Source organism: Candoia aspera, chromosome 6 (genome assembly GCF_035149785.1).
Source record: "Candoia aspera isolate rCanAsp1 chromosome 6, rCanAsp1.hap2, whole genome shotgun sequence".
NCBI classification, from domain to species: Eukaryota; Metazoa; Chordata; class Lepidosauria; order Squamata; family Boidae; genus Candoia; species Candoia aspera.
The window spans coordinates 98,488,171-98,512,235 of NC_086158.1; the positions used below are offsets into that span (position 1 = coordinate 98,488,171).

The 24,065-nt window shown below is 40.1% G+C and overlaps 1 protein-coding gene across 1 annotated transcript in view; it reads left to right on the top strand.

Annotated features, from left to right (window-relative positions):
* The first annotated feature begins 3,024 nt into the window (after positions 1–3,024).
* Positions 3,025–24,065, top strand: part of GRID1 (glutamate ionotropic receptor delta type subunit 1) — a 133,357-nt gene continuing 112,316 nt past the window's right edge. The window contains exons 1-2 of the mRNA XM_063307747.1: positions 3,025–3,074; positions 21,501–21,674. Of these exons, the coding sequence (XP_063163817.1) occupies positions 21,552–21,674 (123 nt within the window). The 5' untranslated portion in view covers positions 3,025–3,074; positions 21,501–21,551. The remainder of the gene's footprint in view (positions 3,075–21,500; positions 21,675–24,065) is intronic.

The window sequence follows — 24,065 nt, forward strand, 5'->3', positions numbered from 1 at the left end:
GAGATTAAGGCCAGATCTCTTTTTGCTTCTCTGAAAATTTAAATTACAATGCTTCACCCTTAGAATTCTGTTTCATTTTATATTCTGCAGCAGCTGAAGCAAAGAACTTGTCAATGCTATCTTCACCTGTCTGGGAGTCTTACCATACTTAAGAAGGGGGATCATGCTCAAATTAGTTTATTTTCTGGTGCTAAATGTTTTCTGCAGAATTAGTTCACGGATGATAAAAGTCCTCTGAGAATGTTCTCTAATCTATGAACTCTCTCAGTTTTTCAGATACCTTATCCTAAGACCTTATATCTTAGGGGCAGATTACAAAAAATGATAAATGCACAAACAAAGTGTAGAATTGTGCTTTAGATCAAATCAAGTGTGGGCATCCAAAGAGGTCATTGTCATCTCTTAAATGCAACTCTTATACCATCTCTTGACAGAACGCTTGAACTCATCTAAGGTCAAGCAAGAGACAACAAAACTTTCATGAGATATTCCTGAGGGTTCAGTGTTTTATATGTTGGAGGTGGGAGGACCATATCATAACTCTTTGCTGACAGCAACGTATGCAATATATTTACTCACCATTTAAATCAACTTAATCCAAAGACCCTGATTTCAGTGACGTGTGACCACAGCAGAAGGCAACCTCTAACTGTCCTCGATTGATCTCAGAATGGATAGAGAGAGTTAGATCTGGTTATTTTTTGAGTGGGAGACATCAAGGAAATCCCAGGATTGTAAGCTAGATGGGTAAATTTAAAAAAAAAATGCAGGAAAAAAACAGTGACAAACCAATCCCATACTGTTGCATAATTGTGTCTATGAAATCACCAGGGTCAAGCTCAACTCAATCTTCATCTTTTTATTGTCCTCAAATGTGTCTCCGCAGCATTTCACCTCATTCTGTTCCAGACATTCCCCTGACTTTCCAGAACAGATTTTTAGGCAATTGTGTTAATGGACTACAATGAATGGAATTTTTTTTCCAAGGAGGGGGGAAAGAAAAACAGTTTGCTTGCTGAAATCTGCCTGAGGTACAACAAAGGGGAAACAAGCTGTCCATTTGTTTTCCACTAAATTTGCAGAAATGAGGTATTTGAATGATTTTTAAGGTGAAATAAATACAAGCGGAAAAGTATGTACCCTCTAATGCACAATCTGTCTTGAAGTTTTTCTTCTTTGATGGAAATGTTGTAGGCCATTAGTCCAGTGTGAAGACTAGAGCCTTGGGAGATTTTATGAAAAATGAGTGTGCCCAAAGCATATGGGTGACTGAATGATTTTTTACACACTCCAACATATTTCCATTAAAAGGTCTCACAACACATTTGGATTATGTTGTGCAAAATGAGTTCCTGGATCAGCCTTCCTCAACCTGCTTCTCTCCCAAGAGTTTTGTGTTAGAAATTGGACATGCTGGGCTTCTGAAAGTTATATTCCAACACGTTTGAGGTTGGAGAAGGCTGAGCTAAGAGTTGACTTTGAAACAAGCATGACCATACTGGCATATATGTGGAAATCCTTCTTTGTGAGCATGTCCATATGATGGGCTGGAAGAGGGTTTGAAGTGGTAGGGCTACTCTGACTCTGGAAGATTTGCAGAACACTGTGCCACCGTGAGATGGCATGGTACCAATCAGAGCAGGATATGAAGTTCAAAAAACTTGCCTGGCTGTGAGGAGGCTAAATCTGACCTTTGCCATTGCGTGTAGGAAATCTTCAACTTCTGCTGCTTTGGAACAATGGTAGCAAGAGATCCTGAACTGACAAATAAAGGAGAATGAAAACAAAGCCAGAGAACGCGGATCAAGCAAAAAACAACAGAGCAGTAAAATACAAGTTTAGCAGGAGGGAAGCTGGAGAACTTTGTTTGGTCTACATGTTTAAGCAAAACCAAACTTTAATTCCTGGACTGTCTATGGGTGACCTTTGGGCTGTGTATTTCTCTGTTAAAAATGCTTAGGGATGGGAAAGCAGCGCATACAAAAATGCATAGGTTGAGAGAAAATATATTAGAAAAACATAATTTAATTATTTTATATATTTTTCAAAATATATATTTAGGAGAAAATGCAAAGAAACTTGAAGTGTGTCATATGGGCTTCTTTTTAATGGCAAAGCATTGAATGGGGTTATGGTTATTAAAATGATGTGGAGATGATACAGGGGGAAGAAAATTGAGCCGTCCCTCCTTAACTGGGGATAAGAAATATTCCTTTCCAGGAGCCATCCTACTCCTTTCTCTTTCCTTAGCCAAGTGTCTTCTGGATGACTTTATCTGGTTTTACTGATGTCTTGTCAGAGCTATGGAGATAAATTGCTCAAAATTTGCTTGGATGTCTTGGAATATGGAGTTGGATGAGCTCCAGGGAATTGGTGCATGTCCTGGAAAGTTGGATACTCTACAATCTGGGCAACATGCTGGGTAAATTCTCTGATTACCACTTCACTTTAGGTACATAAAAAGGCGTAAAAGTGTCAGCTTGTTGCTGAAGCAATTGATTAATCTCTGCATTAGGTGTGTGCTTTCATAATGCTTGGAGAATGGCATCCTTTTCGTTTTTGAACACTGTTAGCAGAATTTCACACGTTATGAAGCCAAAACCCCACCATGTGGCCTTGATTCTATCCAAAAAATGTTCTTGTTGGCTATCTTGGCAGATCCATTAAGGAACTCCTGCTTAAAAAAATAGTGTGAGTGTGAGAGGATTACTTAGTGCTGGGGGAAAACAAAAGTTGCTTATGGCTTTTCTCTAAAATGAAGGTATTCCTTTTGGTTCTGCAGGATTGTGTGACTGTGGGGTATATTTCTGGAGGAACCAATGCAAGTTTCAGTGACCTGTGTGACATCCTTTAGCTATCTCTTTTTTTACCTATTAATTCTGCTAGAAATAAAAAAAAAATCTAAGCATATTGTAGCAGATAAGTACACATGATCGTGCTTTGCAGATCTACCGTATTCTATCTTAATTATTTATTCGCTTGTTTCTCTCCCCCCATCCCATCTTTTTTTCCCTCTCCAGGCTGTGGAAACCAACCTGGCTTCCAAGGATAGTCACTGGGTCTACGTAAATGAGGTAAGACAATTATGCATAAATGGCATGGCCTATGGTTTCTTTTCCCCATCCATCTTATTGTTTCCCACCAAATATTTCTTCAGTTTTTCTGGCAACAAACCATTTATACTTTCCAAAGCAACCTCAATTCTCCACCCACCTCCCCAAATTATAGGGCACCCCTTTCTGACTTTTGGTTGGTGATATAATAGAACCACCACTTCCCATGCGTTTCCCATATATTTCATGTGCAGGCCAAATCTCCTACCCGAATCTTGCTGGTAGAGAAGCTGTATTAAGAGGCCCCACCTCTGTTAGAACTCCCCTTGTGTGGAATTGACATTCCCCCCGCCCCAGAAATAAGAATGGGAGCCTTGTAGTTGTTTTTGAGAAGATCTGTGAAGATATGTTCCTTTAAGCAGGCATTTGAGGATTGATATGGAGTACAGATGTACGGAATGTGTGTGGGTCCTTCCAAGGATGCTGTTGTGATTGTGTTTTCTTTTTGGATGTTGTTGTTATCACATCAGGTACTGAATAATGAATTGAGTACTGCTTTTGTAAGCTGCTTAGATTAGCTTTTTAATTGCAGTGGCATGAAAGCTCATGTAATAAGGTTTGTGAACTTTAATACCATGTGTAAAAGTGTAAACATTGCCACAAGTGGAATCTGCTAGTGGTAATATAGAGAAGCTAGAGAGATTACATAATTATATAAAAAGAACTTTGTTAAACTGGTCCACTTTCAGTCCATACTGGACTCTGGGTCTCAAATGAGTGCACCGACTCGAGGATCAGTGGGATGTGGCCAGCAGTTATTACCCAGGTAGTCATTCCAAGCTGCAGTATACCTGCCCCTTTTGTGTTCTTCTCAGTCCCAGTAGAAACTGCCCAGAGACAGCCACAGTCTATCACGTTGCTTCCTCAATGCAAAGAGGTGCGTGTCTTAATTCAGGAGGGCTGCGAGGGATGTGTTTTATTGTATTCCTCTTCTAAGGAGGCTATGTACCCAAATCAGTGTAGATTTGGGCAGAAGAGGTCAACGGGAGCAGTTCACCCAAAGTAAGAGAATTATTCAGTGTCGCTTACCTACCTTCATCCCTTTATACCCTCCAATGGGTATCCATGCAGATGTTCTATGTAGTGTAGTGATCCAAAGTCAGGTCAGTCCAGGCACCACTAAAATCTTATCAAAATTGCAATAAATCTTCTGACATGAAGCAAATCATCTCGCCTGCTTCCACCTTATTGTGATCCATCTGATCTGTGTTGGAATGCTAATACTGGAGATCACTGGTATGGCTGGCTCATTTCCTTTATTCTCAATGCTCACTCATGCATCATACACAACTTCCGCAGACTCAAGACTCGACTCCTTATAACTCTTGCATTATGTTCACTTATGTTTATAGGTCACATAAATATTTATCCCTCCAATCCAAAAAAACCCTGACTATTTCAGAATGTTATAGGTAGCAGAGATTACACAGGATGTTGGTGTAAGAAGATGCTGGAAGCTAAAGTATGTTTTTGGAAAAAGTCGAAGGCAAAGAACAGGCCGTGATTCTTCTCCTTTTGCTGGCATATGTTCAGAAACTGTTATTTCCTCAAACTAGGCTGCTTTCCAGAGATCTCTCCTTCCTAAGCTGTGATGGGATCCAATTCTTCTTTGCTCTGAGTTCTCATTCAGAACTGGAACTGTTGAGCAGCCATCCAACTTTTGAGCCATTGAAGTTGGGTCAAAAGTGCTCTGCTTACTATGGGACAGTGATGTTTTGCTAGGAAAGGAACAGCTTTTACTATGACTGAGGTTCACCACACTTCTCCTGTTATCCTCCTGTTAACATTCCTGGTACAGGGAGGTCAGAGATAGAGAATGAACAGTAGCTCTGACCTTTCTAGCATATGTGATGTAATCTTGTAACTTTTTACAAAAGCCTTAGAACACAGATTCTGGCTTTAGGATTGTTATATTACTGTAAGTGACCATACCCAAAGATCATTTAGCATTTTTATACCAATAGTAAATACATACATACATACATACATACATAGTCCCTATGCAGACACTTTATCAACAAACTTGACCAAGCTTTTGCTCGGTTGTATTTCAGCAAGTTTTCCCAAGCTTTGATCAAGCTCAACAACTCCACACCTTTTTTGTCCTAGTGCTTGCCTTGGCCCATAAACAAGATTATGGATTGCATGGTTCCCTCAAGCTTGGCCATAAACCAAGCAACCAACATAAAAACAAGAGATTAGACAAAAAAGACATTTGTGTCTTTTTTCATGCTTCCTGACACTAGTCCTTTTTGTGCTAATGAAAAACTGAATGAATTGGATTTCCCACAATTTACTCCCTTGCTTTAGGAATATTTATTGAATTTGGAGTTTCAAGCATTGTTTGTTTGTTTGTTTAATTTGTATGGCTGCTCATCTCACCAAATGACTCTGGGTGATGAACAAAATTTTAAAAATAAATTAAAATAATACAAAAATAAAGATACATAGCAGCTGAGAATACATCACCCATCATAATAACTAAATTAACACAAAACCGGTCCCTGCACACACTCGGGGCCCCAGGCCCAGGCACAGAGCCAGGTCTTTAAGGGGTTATTAAAAGCCAACAGGGCCGGGGCTGTCCTGATCTCGGGTGGGAGAATGTTCCAGATGGTTAAGGTTTTGGGCAGAAAAGGGTCATCTTCTAGGCCCCACCAACCAGCATTCCTTAGCCAACAGGATCCAAAGTGTGCCCATCCTGCCTGACTGGATCGGATGGGTAGAAGCAACTGGGGGGAGATGGTCCCTCAAGTAACCTGGCCCCAAGCCATGAAGGGCATTAAAGTTCACAAGCAGCACCCTGAATTGCACCAGAAACATACTAGCAACCAGCATAGCTCACAAAGTAGAGGTGTTACACGCACTGAATAACCAGCGCCATTTACTACTCATGCTGCCTCATTCTGCACCAGATGAAGCTTCTGAATCCTCTTCAAGGGCAGCCCCATATAGATTGCACTGCAATGGTCCAGATGGGAGGTCATGAGGACATGAGTGACAGTAACCAGGGCCTCCCAATCCAGGAAAAGGCACAACTGGCACACAACCTGAAGGTGCAAAGGCCCTTTCCATAAAACACTAAGAGATGCAGGTATATACCTAGTGGTGGACCATAGGCTTGTGAGCAGTTACTACTGACAATGGAGAAAACACCAGTCTTGCATAATAATGTGGTCTTTGCAGTATATGGACATTATAGAAGATTCACTATTAACCTGATGCACTGTAACCTTTACTATATAACTATTATGCAGTTTTGCAAGAAGGACGCATGTACATGTCTGAGGTATGTGGACCAAATCCCATTTAAAGGATAAGTGCCCTATATTTATGCTGGTCATAGCACAGTTTGTCTTTAAACAAAAACGATTCTAAGCTATACTTTTTAAAGGCCCATACTGAAAACTGATGTAACAGCCAATGACGCAATATAAGCAGCAGGAGAAAAATCCAGTATGTTTGTATATAAATCTCTGGTCATTTAGAAGAAGCTGTTGGCAGAGTGCTAGAAAGCATTTGGCCCAGGAGAGATCAGAAAAGTCACACACCAGGCATTTCTATAAAAATAAGTTTATTTACAGAAAACAAACATATTTAAAGGCTGTTTGCTGAGAGGAGAGATTTCTCTCAGCTGCATATTCTCTGCAAGCCTACACAGAAGGGAAACTGAAACTAAAACAAGTCCAGGCAAGTTCCTCCCTTAGGCAATGCAACCATTAACACGTGAAAAGGGGACAATTAAACTCAACCTCTTCACCCAGCCAAAATGATTAGTTACCATAGGAACCTTAATCTGTAGTAGAAAACATATATTAACACACCCCTTTTTATACTACAGAATAAGACACAAACCAATTTTCTTTCACAACTCTGTATGTCTTTCCATTCACATTATTTTAACATTATCTCCCCTTTGGTTTAACAGAAAGCTACCATCCTTCTTCCTGTGTATTTCCAAACCTAGGTAATTTGTTACAGTTCCAAGGCTTTTTAATGTGAAATGGCTTTTCATGCAGGCTTCAAAATCAAGCCTTTGTTTTTCTGTTGATGTGAACAGCAGCAAATCATCAACATAAATGCACAGATACATACAGCCTTGTTTGTCTTTCTTCATATATACACATGGATCTGCTTTTCCTTTTTCAAAACCAAAATTCTGCAGTTTTTCATCTAATTTTTGGTTCCAGGATCTAGCAGCTTGTTTTAACCCATAGATTGACTTCTGCAGTTCACAGACTAGATTCTCCCCTTTTTCATAGCCAGGGGGTTGCTGCATGTATAATTTGTGGTCTAAATCACCATAGAGAAATGCAGTTTGAATGTCATAGTGGTGACCTGACATTCTTTTGAGTGCAGCAATTTTTAACAGTAATCTAATTGATTCACCTTTAGTAACTGGTGCAAAAGTCTTGTCAAAGTCTAAATTTTTCCTTTGAGTGAACCCTTTTGCAACCAACCTTGCTTTATATTTTTGGATTTTGCCATCAGCATCCCTTTTTAGTTTGAAAACCCACCTACAACCGAGACAGCGTTCATTGGGAGGTAGATTTACCAGTTTCCATGTTTTATTTTCTTTCAAGGATGCTAACTCCTGTTGCATGGCAGAATGCCAATTTTGTGCAATCTCTGGTGGTAAAGCATTCACTTGTTCTAAAGACTCAGGTTCTGTGAATATGTGAAAAGCCTTTACTGTTTCAGCCTGAAAACGTGATGGAGGAATGCCTTTATTACTCCTCTGAGATCTGCAAGGTAATACAGGGCTTAAATTTTGACTCCTATCACTTTCCTGAGAAGCATCTGTCTCATCAGACAGATCTTCAGTTTGCTTTTCTGGTTTAATGTCCTCATCAGGCAAAAGATCACCATCAGCAAGTCCTTGCTGTTCTCTTGTGGTGGTCAGATCAACTGGAGAGCTAGAATTTAATCTCCCTCAGTTTTGTTCAGCAAAAGAAGCGCTTTTGCTAATTATTAATTTCTCTCCCATTATGAACCTGTAGCTCCTTTGGCTTTGTTCATAGCCAACAAAGATGGCTTTCTTTGTTGTGGGGCCTCCTTTCCTTCTCTGCTGTTTTGGAATATGAACCCAAGCAGTGCTACCAAACACTCTAAGATGGTTTACCTTTGGTTTCACACTATAAAACAAATGGAATGGAGTGTCCTGAATCACAGAGTTATACAATCTGTTTTGTACATAACAGGCAGTAGATATTGCCTCTCCCCAATACTTAAAGGATAAATGTGAATCTTTAAGCATGCATTCCATTGCATTTTGCAAGGTTCTGCCCTTTCTTTCAGCAACACCATTTTGCTGAGGGGTGTAAGGGTTAGAAAGAATTTGTTCTATCCCCTTTTCTGCTAGGAACCTTTTGAATTTGTGAGAAAGGTACTCTCCTCCTCTGTCACACTGGAGTGCAGATACAGGCCTAGGGAATTTTCCATTTGCCCATGTCACAAAACCTTTTAATTTCTCAAATGCCTCATCTTTGTCTTTTAAGATGTAGATAAATGTGTATCTTGAGAAATCATCCATGATGGTCATTGCATACCTTGCTTGTCCAAGACTTGGAGCAAAGGACCAATAATGTCAGAGTGTACAATTTCCAAAGGTCTAGTTGTAACTCTGTCACTGTGCTTACTCACAGGAGCTTTCAGTGTTTTGGATTCTTTGCAAACTATACAGACTAAGTATTTATCACAGGGTTTTATCTTTAGGTCAGCACACAGCTGTGGCATTTGTGCTATATACTTGAAATTAGCATGACCAAATCTCCTGTGCATCGGGTGTGCACATTGGTCATGATATGGTGTGTTGCCAACTGCAGCCTTGCAGCTTGGCTTCCTTGCATTTTGCACAATGTACAAGGAGTCTTTTAATATACCAGTAGCACACAATTTTCCATTTTTACGTATCTCACAACCATTTTCCTTAAATGTTATGACATACCCTGTTGCAGCCAATTGTGCCACAGATAAAAGGTTTGATTGTAAATTTGGCACATACAACACACCTTTTAGTTTCTCCCAAGCAGGATAAATACAAGTCACCTTGTCCCATAATTTTGGTCACAGACCCATCAGCCAAAGATACACTTTGTCTTTCAGTTTTAGATAGTGACACAAAAGAGCTTTTACAATTATATAAATGACAATTGGCCCCAGAATCTAACACCCATACATCAGAATTACCCTTCTCAGCAACCTGTGCAGTTTGGGTTGTCTGAAGAGCCTTCTTCTGTGTTGCCCTTGTGTTCTTCTTCTCTGTCTTTCTACTCTTGGGTCTCAAGGCACAGTCTTTCTGCAAATGTCCAGCTGAACCACAGGCGAAGCATCACTGGCTGGCTAGCGCGGTGGCCTCAGCTTCCTTTCCCTTCTTTTCCCTTGTTTTCTGGTACTGCAGCTTTCCAGAAGAGATGGGGGGGATCTTTCCTTTCTTCTCCCATTCAGCAAGTAAGCGCTGTGTAACATATGATGGGGTGAGGTCTGCTTCAGGCATAGCCTCCAGGGTACAAATCAGCATGTCCCACGTTTCATTCAGTGAGGACAGGAGGATATAGGATTTTGTGAGAGGTGTAAATTCAATTCCTCTCTCCTGCAACTCAACAAACAGCTGCTGAATATAATGCAGGTGCTCAGGAAGGCTATCTCCTTCTGCAAGGTAGGCTTTGTACAGCTTTTTTGTCAGGGTAACTTTACTCCCTGCTGTTGCCTTTACATATAAGTCTCTCAAAGCGTCCCAAAGTTGCTTTGCAGACTGCATACCTCACACATGGACTAGCTGATTGTCCTCAACTCCCAGGATAATGGTGGCTCTAGCCCACTCATCCTGTCTAAGCCATTCAGCACTGGGGTTTTGGGTGGTTTGCTCACCAATTGGCAGCCAAAGATTCTCTCTGCGAAGATACATCTCCATCTTCAGGGCCCAATTCAAATAGCTGGTCTCTGGTAGGCTCTCCAGAGGCATCACTGAGGGCTGGGAGGTAGCCATGGCTTCTTCCTTCTTTTGCAAATCACCTCAGCTGGCTTCTTTGTCCTGTAGACTGGCAGTTGCTGGAAAATCTCCAGGTGGCTACAAAGAAAATCTTGACAGGTCTTTGCTACCTGCCTTTAAATTGTGCATGAAGTATGGAGCTGATCTCTCTATTCTCTCTGGGTTTTACTGGGCTTACTGGGCTGCTTACTGGGCCCATAAGCTGTTGGCAGAGTGCTAGAAAGCATTTGGCCCAGGAGAGATCAGAAAAGTCACACACCAGGCATTTCTATAAAAATATATTTTTATTTACAGAAAATAAACATATTTAAAGGCTGTTTGCTGAGAGGAGAGATTTCTCTCAGCTGCATATTCTCTGCAAGCCTACACAGAAGGGAAACTGAAACTAAAACAAGTTCAGGCAAGTTCCTCCCTTAGGCAATGCAACCATTAACTCGTGAAAAGGGGACAATTAAACTCAACCTCTTCACCTGGCCAAAATGTTTAGTTACCATAGTAACCTTAATCTATAGTAGAAAACATATATTAACAGAAGCATCATTTGTATAACTTAAGAACATGGCCTTTTTGTTGTTGTTTTTAAGAGAAAGATGTGTTTATTATTTCATGCTAATGCATTATATAGAGAACCTCAAGTTTAATTTCAGATGTCTTTGTTTACAGTTTACTCTCCTTCGTTTTTCAGTAATCACTGGGGAGGAAGGCTGTTATACATGTTAGCAAAAACTATAAATTGTTTTTGCCAGCTTAAGCATAATGCATGGAAATTAAAAGGAGGTGGTGGGTATAAAATTGCTTCCTCCAAAAGGCTATTATGAATCTTCTGGCTCTGTGATGTTTAAGGAACTTGCTTTTTTGTAATAGCTTGGTTTTTTGAAAAAAATCATGTAAAACACACACAGGAAATCAGTATTTATGCTCACATAAATATACTACACTCTATAGTCTCTGCAACATTTATAGAGGATTGGTGTAGGTGTTGTGTCGAGCTGTGGAAATTTACGATCTTAAAATGAAATGCAAGCGTGGGGGAGATGTGTGTTGCGTGAGGATGTATATACAGCCCTTCATTCTCACACACAGACATGCAGAGATGCACACAGATTCAAGGCCGTGGATGGGAAAGCATTGGTGAAATTTACCTCTAAGCTATCAGTCAGCAGTTCATGAGACAAGAATAAATTTGAGTATCTGTATAATATAGTAAAGTTTTGAGGATGGGGTTATGGTGGGTACCAAGTTCAAATAGCTATATAACATCCAGTCAGTTGCATTTAACACATATCCAGTGTGTTAAATGCAACTGACTTCAAAGGAAGAATTAGATCTTTTCATAAAGTTTTTGGGTTTGTTTTTTTAAAGAAACTTTATTAAATTTCAGAATATAAATAAAGCTTAGAAGAATAGAAAAGAAATTGAAAGAAGAACAAAATAATGAAAAAAGAACACATTTAAAAGTGCAGAAATAAAAAGAAAGAGACATAGAAAAAACAGTGACTTCCAACCGTTCTCAGTACAGATACAAGCATAAAAGTACATTAGCCTCTTACTCTAATTTAACTATAAAACACATTATTTATATATTCTTATAAAATCCTAATTGTCAAATCCCCAAATTAAAATGTCATCTTTTTCAGTTTCAAGTGAAAAGTCCAAAAGGGGTTTCCAAATAGAACAAAGTTAGACAAATTACTTTCTTTAATCAACGCAGTCAATGCAGTCAGTGACTGCAAAGAGGTAACATTTGTTTTTGAAGTGCTGAGCATGTGAATGTTTGGGGCATTCCAAAGCCCCTCCCTTGAGCACTTCAGTGACAATGACTGTTGCAAACAGGAAGCCTTATCCTGCAATATGTCCATACTAGGTGGCAACGTCCTTCTAGCTGTCCTCCAGCATCAGTGTGAGTTTCATTAACTGGAGTTCTGTTTTCCAGGCCTGAATGGATTATAATGAATTTCTACCTTCCCTCTATGTGAAGATAAATGCAAGAACAATGCTGAAATGCCAAAAAAGAGATTTAGTTGCAAGTTGCAAAACGAAAGGATAGAGGTCCTGCTTGACTTCCAGGTTTTCCATTTATGGTCATTCTGGTTAATGGTTTTCAGCTAATTTAAGTGATCATATATCCAACAACGTGCTATGAAAGCCAGAACTTTCCTTACCATCAACTAGTCATTATCCTTCTTAGTTTCTTTAATCCAGCATACTTATTGTCAGAGGAAAGTATGCCATGCTCTGTCCACTTTTGTAAATCTGGTACGTGAGAACTTAGACATATTCAGAGTGTTTGCTTCCCCCCCCCCATATTATTATGCAGTTAAATCAAAGGTTCCATAATATGGTCCATAACAGTCAACATATGTTTGCTTTGGTACTTCAAGTGGGTGCAGAAACATTGAGGGCTGTTCTCCAGACAAAACAAATACAACAAGATCCTTATTCAAAGCCCAAATAGATCCTAAATATTTAATAGCAGACATAAGGCTAAACAAAACCCAGAGTCTGTAATGATGGACTTCCACAATGAAAAACATCCCTGGTGTTAAAGTCTCCAGATTTTCAAATATTCTCCAGAGGTCTGTGGTCTGTTTGACCTACCTTCAAAAATGCTGTGTCTGGTTGATAGGAACACAAGGCAGGAATTAAATTCAGTTAACTTCCCTCTGTATTATGCTTTGTTTTAATGTTTAATTCCACTTTGTAATTGGTTTTCAGGATAATTAGTTTGCTTTAGCAATAATCTCTCCTTAGGAACAATTCTTTTAATGTCCAAAGGCTGCAGCTAATAAATAACTCTATTAAATAAAAAATTAAAAAATAACTTAATGTTAATACCCAACATTTTAATGGTTTGGTTTATCCCAGAGCTATGTGGTTGTTTCTGTTGGAAGTATAAATATTAACAGACCTTTGCAAATGACATTGGATTTTGGTCAGGATAATCAATATAATTTTCATGTCATTGGTGACATCTCAAAGATCCTGTCATGAGCACTGATGGCGAGCAGGAGGGGGCCCCTATCCAGGGGGGAAAACGCATGCGTAGTTTAGAGACTTTGAGCTGTCATTCAAAGAAACCCAGAACAGACTCACCTTGACTTTTGGCGTTTATCTGTCTGGGTTTTTCCCACGCTTCTTCAGTTTGTTAGGATTTTCTGTCTAATGCAGCAGTAATAAACACTAGAGACCTGCTCCTCGTCTCAGCGTGGTTCCTGGCTGTTAGGACAGTTATATTACTTGGAAGAGCACATACATTATGACAATATCTTTAACTATCCTAGATCCTTGGCAAGATTCTGATAGCCAGAAGTACCAGATCTAGTCAGAATTCTCTTGTAGACTGCACTGGAAAATAAAAAAAAACAACACCTCTTTCAGGAAGAAGGCAGTGGGAAACCCCCTCTGTATTTTATTGCTGCCAAGGAAAACAATCCTGGTAGTCCTCAGGAGCTAAGCTTATTTGAAGGAGTCCTTTAGAGGTGATCTGAAGTAGGCAATTGTCATGAGCACTGATGGTGAGCAGGAGGGGGCCCCTATCCAGGGGGAAAACGCATGCGTAGTACTGAGGAGTTGAGCAGCCATCCAAAGAGACACAGATCAGACCCGCCTTAACCTTTGGGGTTTATCTGTCTGGGTTTTTCCCACGCTTCTTCAGTTTGTTAGGATTTTCTGTCTAATGCAGCAGTAAGAAAGCACTAGAGACCTGCTCCTCATCTCAGCGTGGTTCCTGGCTGTTAGGACAGATACCAAGGTTAATATCTAGCAGGGTGATATGACTAGATCATGGACATTTGATTGTTGTATTTCCATGATAGCTTATCCTTTCTTTTTAGCTGTGTTACTTTTACATTACATTAGAATATATTGATAGCTAAATTGAAAATACCAAATTTCAGGACAAATAATCCATTAACAGGCTAATCTAAAAATACTCCTTTGCATGTCCATATTGGCCAAGCTCCCACTATACACTTTGAAACTAAATATTTGCAACATTTACCATTATGAAAATAATCCCACATTTTCATTTATGCCTTAGCAGACTTTTTTTTTAAGGAACTCCAATGTTAATGTTAATATTCACAACTACTACTGAATGTTTAGACATTGCTGGTAAGATATTAGATAGGAATACCCAAAACAGAAGTATATGAATTCTGAGAAGATACTGATGCTTAATTATTGCACATGGAGCTTTTCACTGTCCAGATTCAAAGCCTATATTCCTTTTGTTGATTTACTGAATATTACTGAATGTCAAGGGCTGAGATATAGCAGTTTGCACTTGTTTATACATTATTAAGTATGCAACGAATTTCATCATGAGCTTATTTTTTGGTAGTATTGTCCTATTCCTAGACTGTATCAAAATGAATCCATGCTACATCACGCCCTGCTATTCTTTTATGGTTAGTAGGCAATTTTCAACTTCTGTTTTCATTCTTTGCTATGAGAATTTAAAAATCTGACCCACTTGGCTGATCTTTCTGTACATTGGATGGTAAGTAGCACTCAGCATGGATTACCACTGTACCTCCTTTTGTTGTCTAAGAAGAGTAACAAGGGAGCACTGAGTTCGTTTTGAATTCCCGTTGGTATATTCAAAATATTTTGAGAAGTTTGTTCAATGCACAATATGGAATAGTCAATGCATTCTGGGTTTTGTCCTCTTAAAACTCAGCCAGCTTGGAAGGTTTTCCTTCCCTGAGTTTAAAACAAAATGTTTTGCACAGTCCTATAAAGTAGCTCTTCTCTAAAACTTTGGAATAACTTTTAATTCACATGAGTTCTCTAATGCATGTCTATCACTTGATGACTGAAAGCAGAATGTAATAGTTGACTCTGTTTAAAAGCATTATGTGGTGGTTTCAAAAGTCCCTCCAGGGTGTTCAATCTCTAATGGTCCATTCAGACATCAAGTCATCACTCAAGTGATGGATTTGCATCTGTGTACCAGCTCTTAGTGTCTGGTAGCCTTATTCATTAAGGACAATTTATATGTTATGAATCAGGGTTGATTCAGGTAAAAAAGGGCTTATGAAAGCATAGCCAAGAAGTTGCATGGTCTGCGCAAAGACTGGGCATCTGGAAACCAGCACCTAAATAAAATGCATCAAAACTTTGGTTTTTAAAATTACATTATTGTTCTGGGAGGTCATCAGCTGGAGAATGGAACATATTTTTTTTTACATTAAAAAAATAATAATTCAGATGTTTCCACTATGTCTTGCGTCCTTATCCTATGTCCTAGTGCACAAAATGTTGCTAAAACAATTAACACATGCATTTATATGTGTATATCACAGGTGGTTAGATCAGCAATCCTGGAAGCCTCCGGCTCAACAGAATGCCTTTGAAGTACATGTGAATAGAAATGGGCAGCAATATGTGAATACAACTGTACTGTGTTGTTATTATTTTTCCATACTTGTCTGTTAAGCTCTCTTTCCCTCTACAGAAGCTTTCAATGGATCCTTGATTTAATGTCCTCTCTCATCTCTGCCTAATTCTGCAGCATACCTCTTAGTACCTGCTCTTGTAATTTTGACTGTCAGGGGCCCTGCTATCCATTCGAGACATGGTGGATGGTTATTTACTTTGTTATTTCTGCCACCGTCTAGACATTCTCACTTTCTGTTTTCACGCACAGCCCCATTCATTGTTGGTGCGAAAGGCTTTATTTGTCCCTTGTCCGATGTCATTCCTGGCTAATAAATCCATGGGTGACTACACATTTCCACTAAAATCCAGGTTCATGTAAGAGACAGGCCTCCCTGAAGATAGATCTCTTCAACTTCCGTAGCTTCTCGTCATCAGCATAGCTAACTTTGATGGAAATGGTGCATATGAACCGTGAGGCTCACAACGAAATTATTTTGGTAGAAAATCTTAATCAGCCTTGTAGACTATATGTAATCCCTGAGATAATTTGAAAAATCTTTTAGGCAGACAAATGTCTGCTTAGCTGCCTATGAAAAAACAAAACAAAAAATGAAAAAGTAAATTACAGCTATTTTTAAAAGTAATCTGGTCCTGGGGTAGAAGTCTTCCCTAAATGCCTGGGTGGAAACCATGCCTTCAGTGGTCTTCAGCATGGGAGCAGCTGAAATCTCTCAGCTGTGGTGCTGATAACCAAGAAGGCCCTACTCTTTCTTTAATTTATCTATAAACCTCTACATGCCCAGCCTTCATTTTACAGACCGTGCTTTAATCTGCTAATACATTTAATGTCTCTTAAACTATTTTTTCCAGCAACACCATATCCTTTTTCCTGGATTAGGCAGCCAAAATTTTGTGCGCTGTTTTTATAGTGGCCATTTACCAGCATGAACCCCACACTTTTCTTCTGCAGGGTAATATAACATCTCTTGAAGGAGATGGGCAGTGACAAAATTTGATAAATAAAATAAAATAATATATATATATATATATATATTTTAAAAAAACATGTAAAACTACAAAATATGTTACATGACATCTTCCTGCTCTGCTTCCCAAGTCCAACCTTTGTCATCCCAAGCAGCAGAACAAGGAAATCCATAGTGTCACACTGTGTCTTTTATAGCGTTAAATGACCAAAACAGAGATGGCAAGACACCATCAATAAGGACATGCAGATCGAGGCTCTGCACCCTGAGGATGCAGACGATTGGGCAAAGTGGCATTTCAGGATCCAAAAAGCAGACCCCGCAATGATGGGAAAATGCTAGGGAGGAGGAGGAGGAGGAGGAGGGAGATCAGTTTTTCCTTAGAATTTAAGGCCTTCCTTTATGACGTTGCATATGAGCCCACGCAGCTGGGCAAAACCCCAGTCTCCTCACCGTCTCTCACAAAGTAGGGCATGTGACAACCTTCCAAGTTATACAGTCTTGTGCCCGTAGGTCTAACACTCTTGTTACCTTACTCTTCAGTGAGTGAGCATCAAGCATCTTTATGTGTGCCCTGCTGGGCTAACCATTCCTCATCTTTAATAGGTTGCTCCTTGATAAACCCACAGAAGCAAATGTGGGGAATCCACCTCATGCTGTTTCAGTGCTAACCCTGCTGTAAATATGGCATATAAATCAACACATTTTTCACCCACCTCACCGTCCCCAAGACTATTAAAGTTTAATCATCTTCTTCCATTTTTTTTTTCCTTTTCCCTCAGGGACAGATTTTCCTGGAACTCTTTGTGGCTCCGTAAATTATTAATGTCATTAAAATTTATACTTTTCTTTCATTACCTCTAGGAAAATTGGGATTTTAATCTGAAACATAATTGTCTCATTTTGCAGTTTGTGGTTTGGTAACTGAGTGCCGCTAAAGTAGATTTAAATGTTTCCCCCCGAGCAGAATAGCAAGTCATTGCTAGTGCAATAATTGATATTTCTTTCTGTGCAAATAAATAAATAGACTGACTGACTGACTACCTGGCAGACCAGCCTCTGAAAAACAATCCTTCTACTCAATATCCTAAGTGTGAAGAACTTTAAATTAGTATTTATGGGCTGTTTATATTGTAATTTATATTTTTATGGTTTTAATTGTGGATCTTATTGTAAACCGCCCAGAGTCCCCCTTTTTGGGGGGAGATGGGTGGTGTAAGAAATTTGAGAAATAAATAAATAAATAAATAAATGTTCTGTTTCAGTGCTGACATGTGCTTTTTTCCCACCCTCCAGCAGATTAATGATAAATTGTCTGGCATCAAGCCAAGACAACTCCTAATTTGGCAAAACCTGGGAAGTATGATTGTTCTCTATGATCCTTCTCCAGGTAATATATTGGGAAATGTGATTATGGTGGTTTTGAATTGTCTTCCCCCCCCCCCCCACTTTTCAGTAAGGCTTTGATCTTATACAGTGTTGGGACAACTAAGCCTGATTTTCAGTGCAGCCTGCAGTTCAGGGCTGTCTCCTAAGGTAGCACAAAGATAACAGCAGTTCTGCCTATATAGAATCTCTCTATATATATACATATATATATTTAGATGCCAGCATGAATTGTTCCTGATCCTTTAGAGGAATAATGCCTGTATCTGTAGCCTCAGGAGCAATGCTTCAGGACTTTGCTCCTTCATATAGAAGATTCCAAATCCTGCATCTAAAACTTGGTAATTGGGATTGAACCAAACTCCAAATATAAACAATATTTCTCTATTTATTTTATTTCTCAAATTTGTATGGTCGCCTGTCTCACACGAATTGACTCTGGGTGGGGTACAATAAAACCGGTAATTAAAACATTCTATACAGCCAGTTAAAAACGATGAACATAAATAAAGCAAGATCATGAGATGGAAGATACTACATATAATGTAGTATGGTAGAACATCCTTCCCCCAGAGGTGAGACAGGCCACCTCTCTCCTGGACTTTCGAAAAAGATTAAAGACCTGGTTTTGTCAGCAGGCTTGGGATGGAAGGGGGAACAGCCGCACTTGGGGATGGCCAGAGCCCCAGAGTGACTTCAGATGGACCTATTACACTCGCAGGCTGATAAAGAACTCTCGACCACCTTGATTCCATTCCATTCTTAGTTTTATTGTATTTATAATTGTTTTGGTTTTTAACTTTATTTTATTGTAAACTACCCTTGGGAGGGAGATGTGCCGTGATAAAATTTGATAAAAAATAAATAAAAATAATGCAGCCAGAGTGCAGTCTCCTTATTACTGGGGGATCTCCAAGGTTTCTGAAAAACCCAGGTTTTAAGGGCTTTCTGGAAGGTCACAAGGTGGGGGGTGTTCCAGGGTACTAAGGCAGAAAAGGCCCGTCTCCTGGGTCCCATCAGATGGAGCTCCTCAGCAGACAGGACCTGCAACGTGCCTTTCCTGCCAGACCTGATGGGACAGGTAGATCTATTTTATTTATTAAATGAACTTATAAGGCCGCCCAACTCACGCACAGTGACTCCGGGCACCTTACAAAAGTAGGGTGGATGTAATAAGGAAGAGGCAGTTTGCAGATAACCGGGCCCCATGCCATGCTGAGTATTAGAGGTCAAATGCAGCACCTTGAATTGGACCCAAAAGCAAACTGGTCACTAATGCAGCTCACAGAACAGAGATGTAACATGTATTGTTCTATCTGCCCATGCTGCAGCATTTTGCACCAGCTGAAGCTTCTGGATACTCTTCAAGGGCAGCCCCATGTAGAGGGCATTAAAACAGTCCATTCAGGAGGTAACCAGAGAATGAGTAACTGGAGCACAGCCTACTATAGTTCCCTTCACTCTATCAAATGATGTAGTTGTTCGAGATTTCAGGAACTAGGATCAAACCTTTTTGCTAGAATTCTGATGAAGACAAATTGAATTCACACAGAGAGAGACACGCTTTTTAAAAACTCAGAAGCATAAAATACCTTAAAAGCCAGCAAAGTCATGATTTTTAAGATCAGTTAGCTGCTGATTCTGGCCCAGCAATTAATCCCTGCGTCAAGGACCTCTGCACTTCCATTTGGGGGAAATGTCCTGCCTTTCTGCCTTTCTGGTTACAGATTGGGGGTTGTCAGAAAACAAATGTCTTTGCAAGCATACTGAGAAAGTACTTTTCATAGCCGCTTATTATTTTGCCCTTAGTCAGACATACAAAGAGAGACAAGAGCTGGGATTAAAACGCCTTGACAGGTTGGGGCTTGTAAGGAGCAATGGGCTTATTCTAAACTCCTCAACGCTTGAGATCCCCCTGGGAGGTTGACAGCCAAGCTGCCCAGAGCCATCTAATTTTTTTTTCCTCTCCCCAATTATTTTCTGCTTATCAATATACTTGGTAAGCAAATGGACATTGTTCAGCATGGAAATGGCAAAGGCCTGGATATATGGGCTTTCATTCTGCTTTATTCTGAGCAGCAGAATTAGTGGTAACACTTTCTTTAGCTTGAATCAGTTTAAATCGTAGTAGCTGGGAGACGGGAACAGTTTGCGTTGAGAAATCCTCCTCCATAAAAATCCAATTTGCATATAGCATTAGCATGTGTGTGTGTGTGTGTGTGCTAAAAGCGAATAGAGTAGAGGTGTATTTTTGTTATTTTATTAAGGAGGTAATTTTTTGGGGGGACAGGGATTATTCTGTGCGTGGAAGAGTCAAAACTTTGGTATCTCTCAGGTCCACTGCATCGTGCGATCAAATAATTCAAGGAGGAGTCTACCTCAGTGTTTAGTTCCTGCAAGATCAGTACAGACCGCCTCCATTCAATTCTTGGGAAGGGATGCAAAAATGGTGGCCACCGTTCCATGCATGTGTGCAACAGGTAGAAACACTAACACAGAAGTGTGTGTGTGTGTATTCAGAGTGGTTGATATAACAGGAAAGAGGCAAATCAGGTCAAGAACCAGCAAAGAACTGATGGGCCTGCAGATGTGTGCAGGTCACCATCCCTCCCTGTGGGCCATGGTCCTTGAGGCTCTTGGACATGGCGGTTCTGGAGAGCCGGGGGACCCATTTCCCCTCTGCCCCACTTAGGGGAATTGGCTGCAGGGAGGAAGGAACACATCACTCATCTGGGCTACTGCTTCCTGTTCACTGCTCCCCTTTACATGCTGGTCATAAGCAACACCATGAACAGAGCTCATTTAGTGCTCACAGTGCTCCTCTCTTGGGACAAGAAGTACAAGCATCAGATGCATAGATATATTTGGAAAGGATCGTTATGGATATAACATGTGAGATGTATTTCTCTAGATACAATCATAGACATCACCTGACCCACTTGACCTTGTCTAAAGTTTGTATGAACCTGCTTCAGCTGCATTTCCAGTTGGCGTATTTACATTTAAACCATAGGGTGGATTTATGTTTAAATTGGCACCATGGATTATCACAGACTTCCTTCTCCCTTCTCCAAACAGTTTATTCATTATGTTACTCTTTAAAAAGCTAATTTTAATCTTGTTGTCAAAGGACCAGCTGTAGGCCCTTAATAATAGTGTCACCCTGAATTGAGTAGGATTTGGTATAAGCAACCTGCAGGTATTGTGAAAAGTTGCAGATGTCCCTTCCTTCCTCCCTCCCTCCCTCCCTCCCTCCCTCCCTCCCTTTTTTTGGATCAGAGGTGACCCAGATTGCCATTCCATGGACCAGCTCTCCATGTTGTGAGTAGACAAGACCTCCTAATGTGAAAAGTGTTTGTGTATGACACATGTGTCATCATTTATCTATTGGTACGATGCATGTACTCCAGACACATGCACAAAAATAACAAAGCAAAGAAAGATATCATGGTGGGTGCCACTATCCTCTTTTGTTATCATGGAAATAACATGGAGGCATCTCTAAACTTATTTCATCCAGATAATAGAACTGACAGCTGTTTATAAATGGCAGATATAACCGTCATTCCGATTTCAAACAGTGTATGGGCATGGACACATTCATGAGCGATGTACATTCCTAATGAATTTTTCTCCCATTAGGAAATCAGTGACAATGAAATCTTGGAACTGGTGCACAGTGCGCTTGGAAGGATGACAGTCATACGCCAGATTTTTCCTGTGACGCGTGAGAACAATCAAAGATGCTTGAGGAACAACCACAGGATATCGTCTCTCCTCTGTGACCCGCAGGAAGGCTACCTTCAAATGCTTCAGGTCAGTAGCAGATCTGAGGACCAAGATGACCCATCCCTCCTTTTTTTCTTAGGAAGGTGGCGTGACTTATGGTCTTGCTAGCTACACTGGAATATTGGAAAAAGGAAGGAAGGAAGGAAGGAAGGAAGGAAGGAAGGAAGGAAGGAAGGAAGGAAGGAAGGAAGGAAGGAAGGAAGCGTTAAATCTCAGAGTGCTCTATTTATCAAAAAATTGGGCATGTATCATCAACCAGTTGTATTTGCACTACTTGAATCTCCATGGGATGTTCTTCTGTGCAAAAAAAAAAGTGTTTTTCTTTTGCCAGTGGTACCACTTCATCTCATACACTCAAATATATTGATCATGGAAAGGGAACATAAGATTCTTTTTTCTTCACGGCTTACTCTGAAACTTAGTTCCTACTTAGCTAACTTCATCGGGAACAGTGAAAACTGGTTCTCAGTTTTGGTAGACTTTGACATACAAAAATGTATTCATGTAACCTGGTTCGGAATTCAGGGATGGCAGATGTGACTCTAAAGAAAGCTGGGAACTTCTAAGCCCTTTGATTTCTGGGCACTTACTCTCAGGTCAAAATGTCAGAGTTCCCTTTAAAGTTCAAATAAGACTTGGTCAATTATCACTTGGTCAATTTGGAAGATTTACACTTTAAGTTATTTCCAATGTTTTAGAAGTATATTGGCTGCAAACTTGTCATATATTAAGAAGCAATATAAGTAAAAGTAACAATTCCTGAAAACAGGCTTTTTGCAACTCACAGTAACTTCTCACCTTTGATGTGAATTTTCTACATATGAATTTCAGTATCCATGGAAAATGTTCTGTATATCAATTTGTCTTATGGAACCCTCAAAATCTATCTGTGAGGTTGTGTGGTTACCATTCAGCCATGTGGTGCCATCTCCTAAATTAAGACGGTGCCCAAGGATTGTGTTAGAAATGAGCAGTTGTGTGTTGCCAAGATTTGGGGGTCTGATTTTTTGGGAGTTACAATGGCTCCTAAAGGAGTCGTCTTAAGGCCCTTGCAGGCCCTACGGTCATTTATCTTCACAGTCCCTCACTACAGCAGTCATCTGGAAGACTAGGATTATTCCCTGGATCTATATTCTTCAGTGGGTCACAAGGAATTTGCCTTTGTCCAAGAGCACATGATCTCACAAAAACAAACTTCACAAGTATACGCATAACACAGTAATAATAATAGTTTGAACGTATTTAATTTTAGGAGATACACATTTTTGTTTTGCTGCTACTTTTCATATTTTCTTTTAAACTTAAAACATTTTCATAGTGCACACACACCCCTCCAAAGTTTCATGGGCCCTAGGCACTCTCCCTCTTGTGTCCAATGGACAACAAAATTAAGCTACTGGGTGAAACAACAGGATGGTGGTCTGAGACCTCCAGAGGGTCTGATCCTTTCATCAAATAGACTGCCACAACACAAGTTCTGCTCCATTTATTTATATATTTATTTGCTCAACTTATATAGCCACCCATCTCACATATGTGATTCTGGATGGTAAACACACACATACACACACACACACACGTGTGTGTGTGTGTGTATAAAATACCAAATGAGAATGCATAACAGTGTATGTCGTCTGTGAATGCAGTGTCATTTGTCTTCCTTTGATGCTTTGTTGAGAGCCAGTCTGGTGCAGTGGTGAAGGCACCAGGCCAGAAACTGGGAGACCGGGAGTTCTAGTCCCGCCTTGGGCACAAAGTTGGCTGGGTGACCCTGGGCCAGTCCCTCTCTCTCAGCCCTAGGAAGGAGGCTGTCCTAACAGCCACGAACCACGCTGAGATGAGGAGTAGGTCTCTAGTGTTTTATTAGTGCTACATTAGACAGAAAATCCTAACAAACTGAAGAAGCGTGGGAAAACCCAGACAGATAAACCCCAAAAGTCAAGGCGGGTCTGATCTGTGTCTCTTTGAATGGCCGCTCAACTCCTCACTACTACGCATGCGTTTTCCCCCCTGGATAGGGGCCCCCTCCTGCTCACCATCAGTGCTCATGACAATTGCCTACTTCAGATCACCTCTAAAGGACTCCTTCAAATAAGCTTAGCTCCTGAGGACTAACAGGATTGTTTTCCTTGGCAGCAATAAAATACAGAGGGGGTTTCCCACTGCCTTCTTCCTGAAAGAGGTGTTGTTTTTTTTTATTTTCCAGTGCAGTCTACAAGAGAATTCTGACTAGATCTGGTACTTCTGGCTATCAGAATCTTGCCAAGGATCTAGGATAGTTAAAGATATTGTCATAATGTATGTGCTCTTCCAAGTAATATAACTGTCCTAACAGCCAGGAACCACGCTGAGATGAGGAGCAGGTCTCTAGTGTTTATTACTGCTGCATTAGACAGAAAATCCTAACAAACTGAAGAA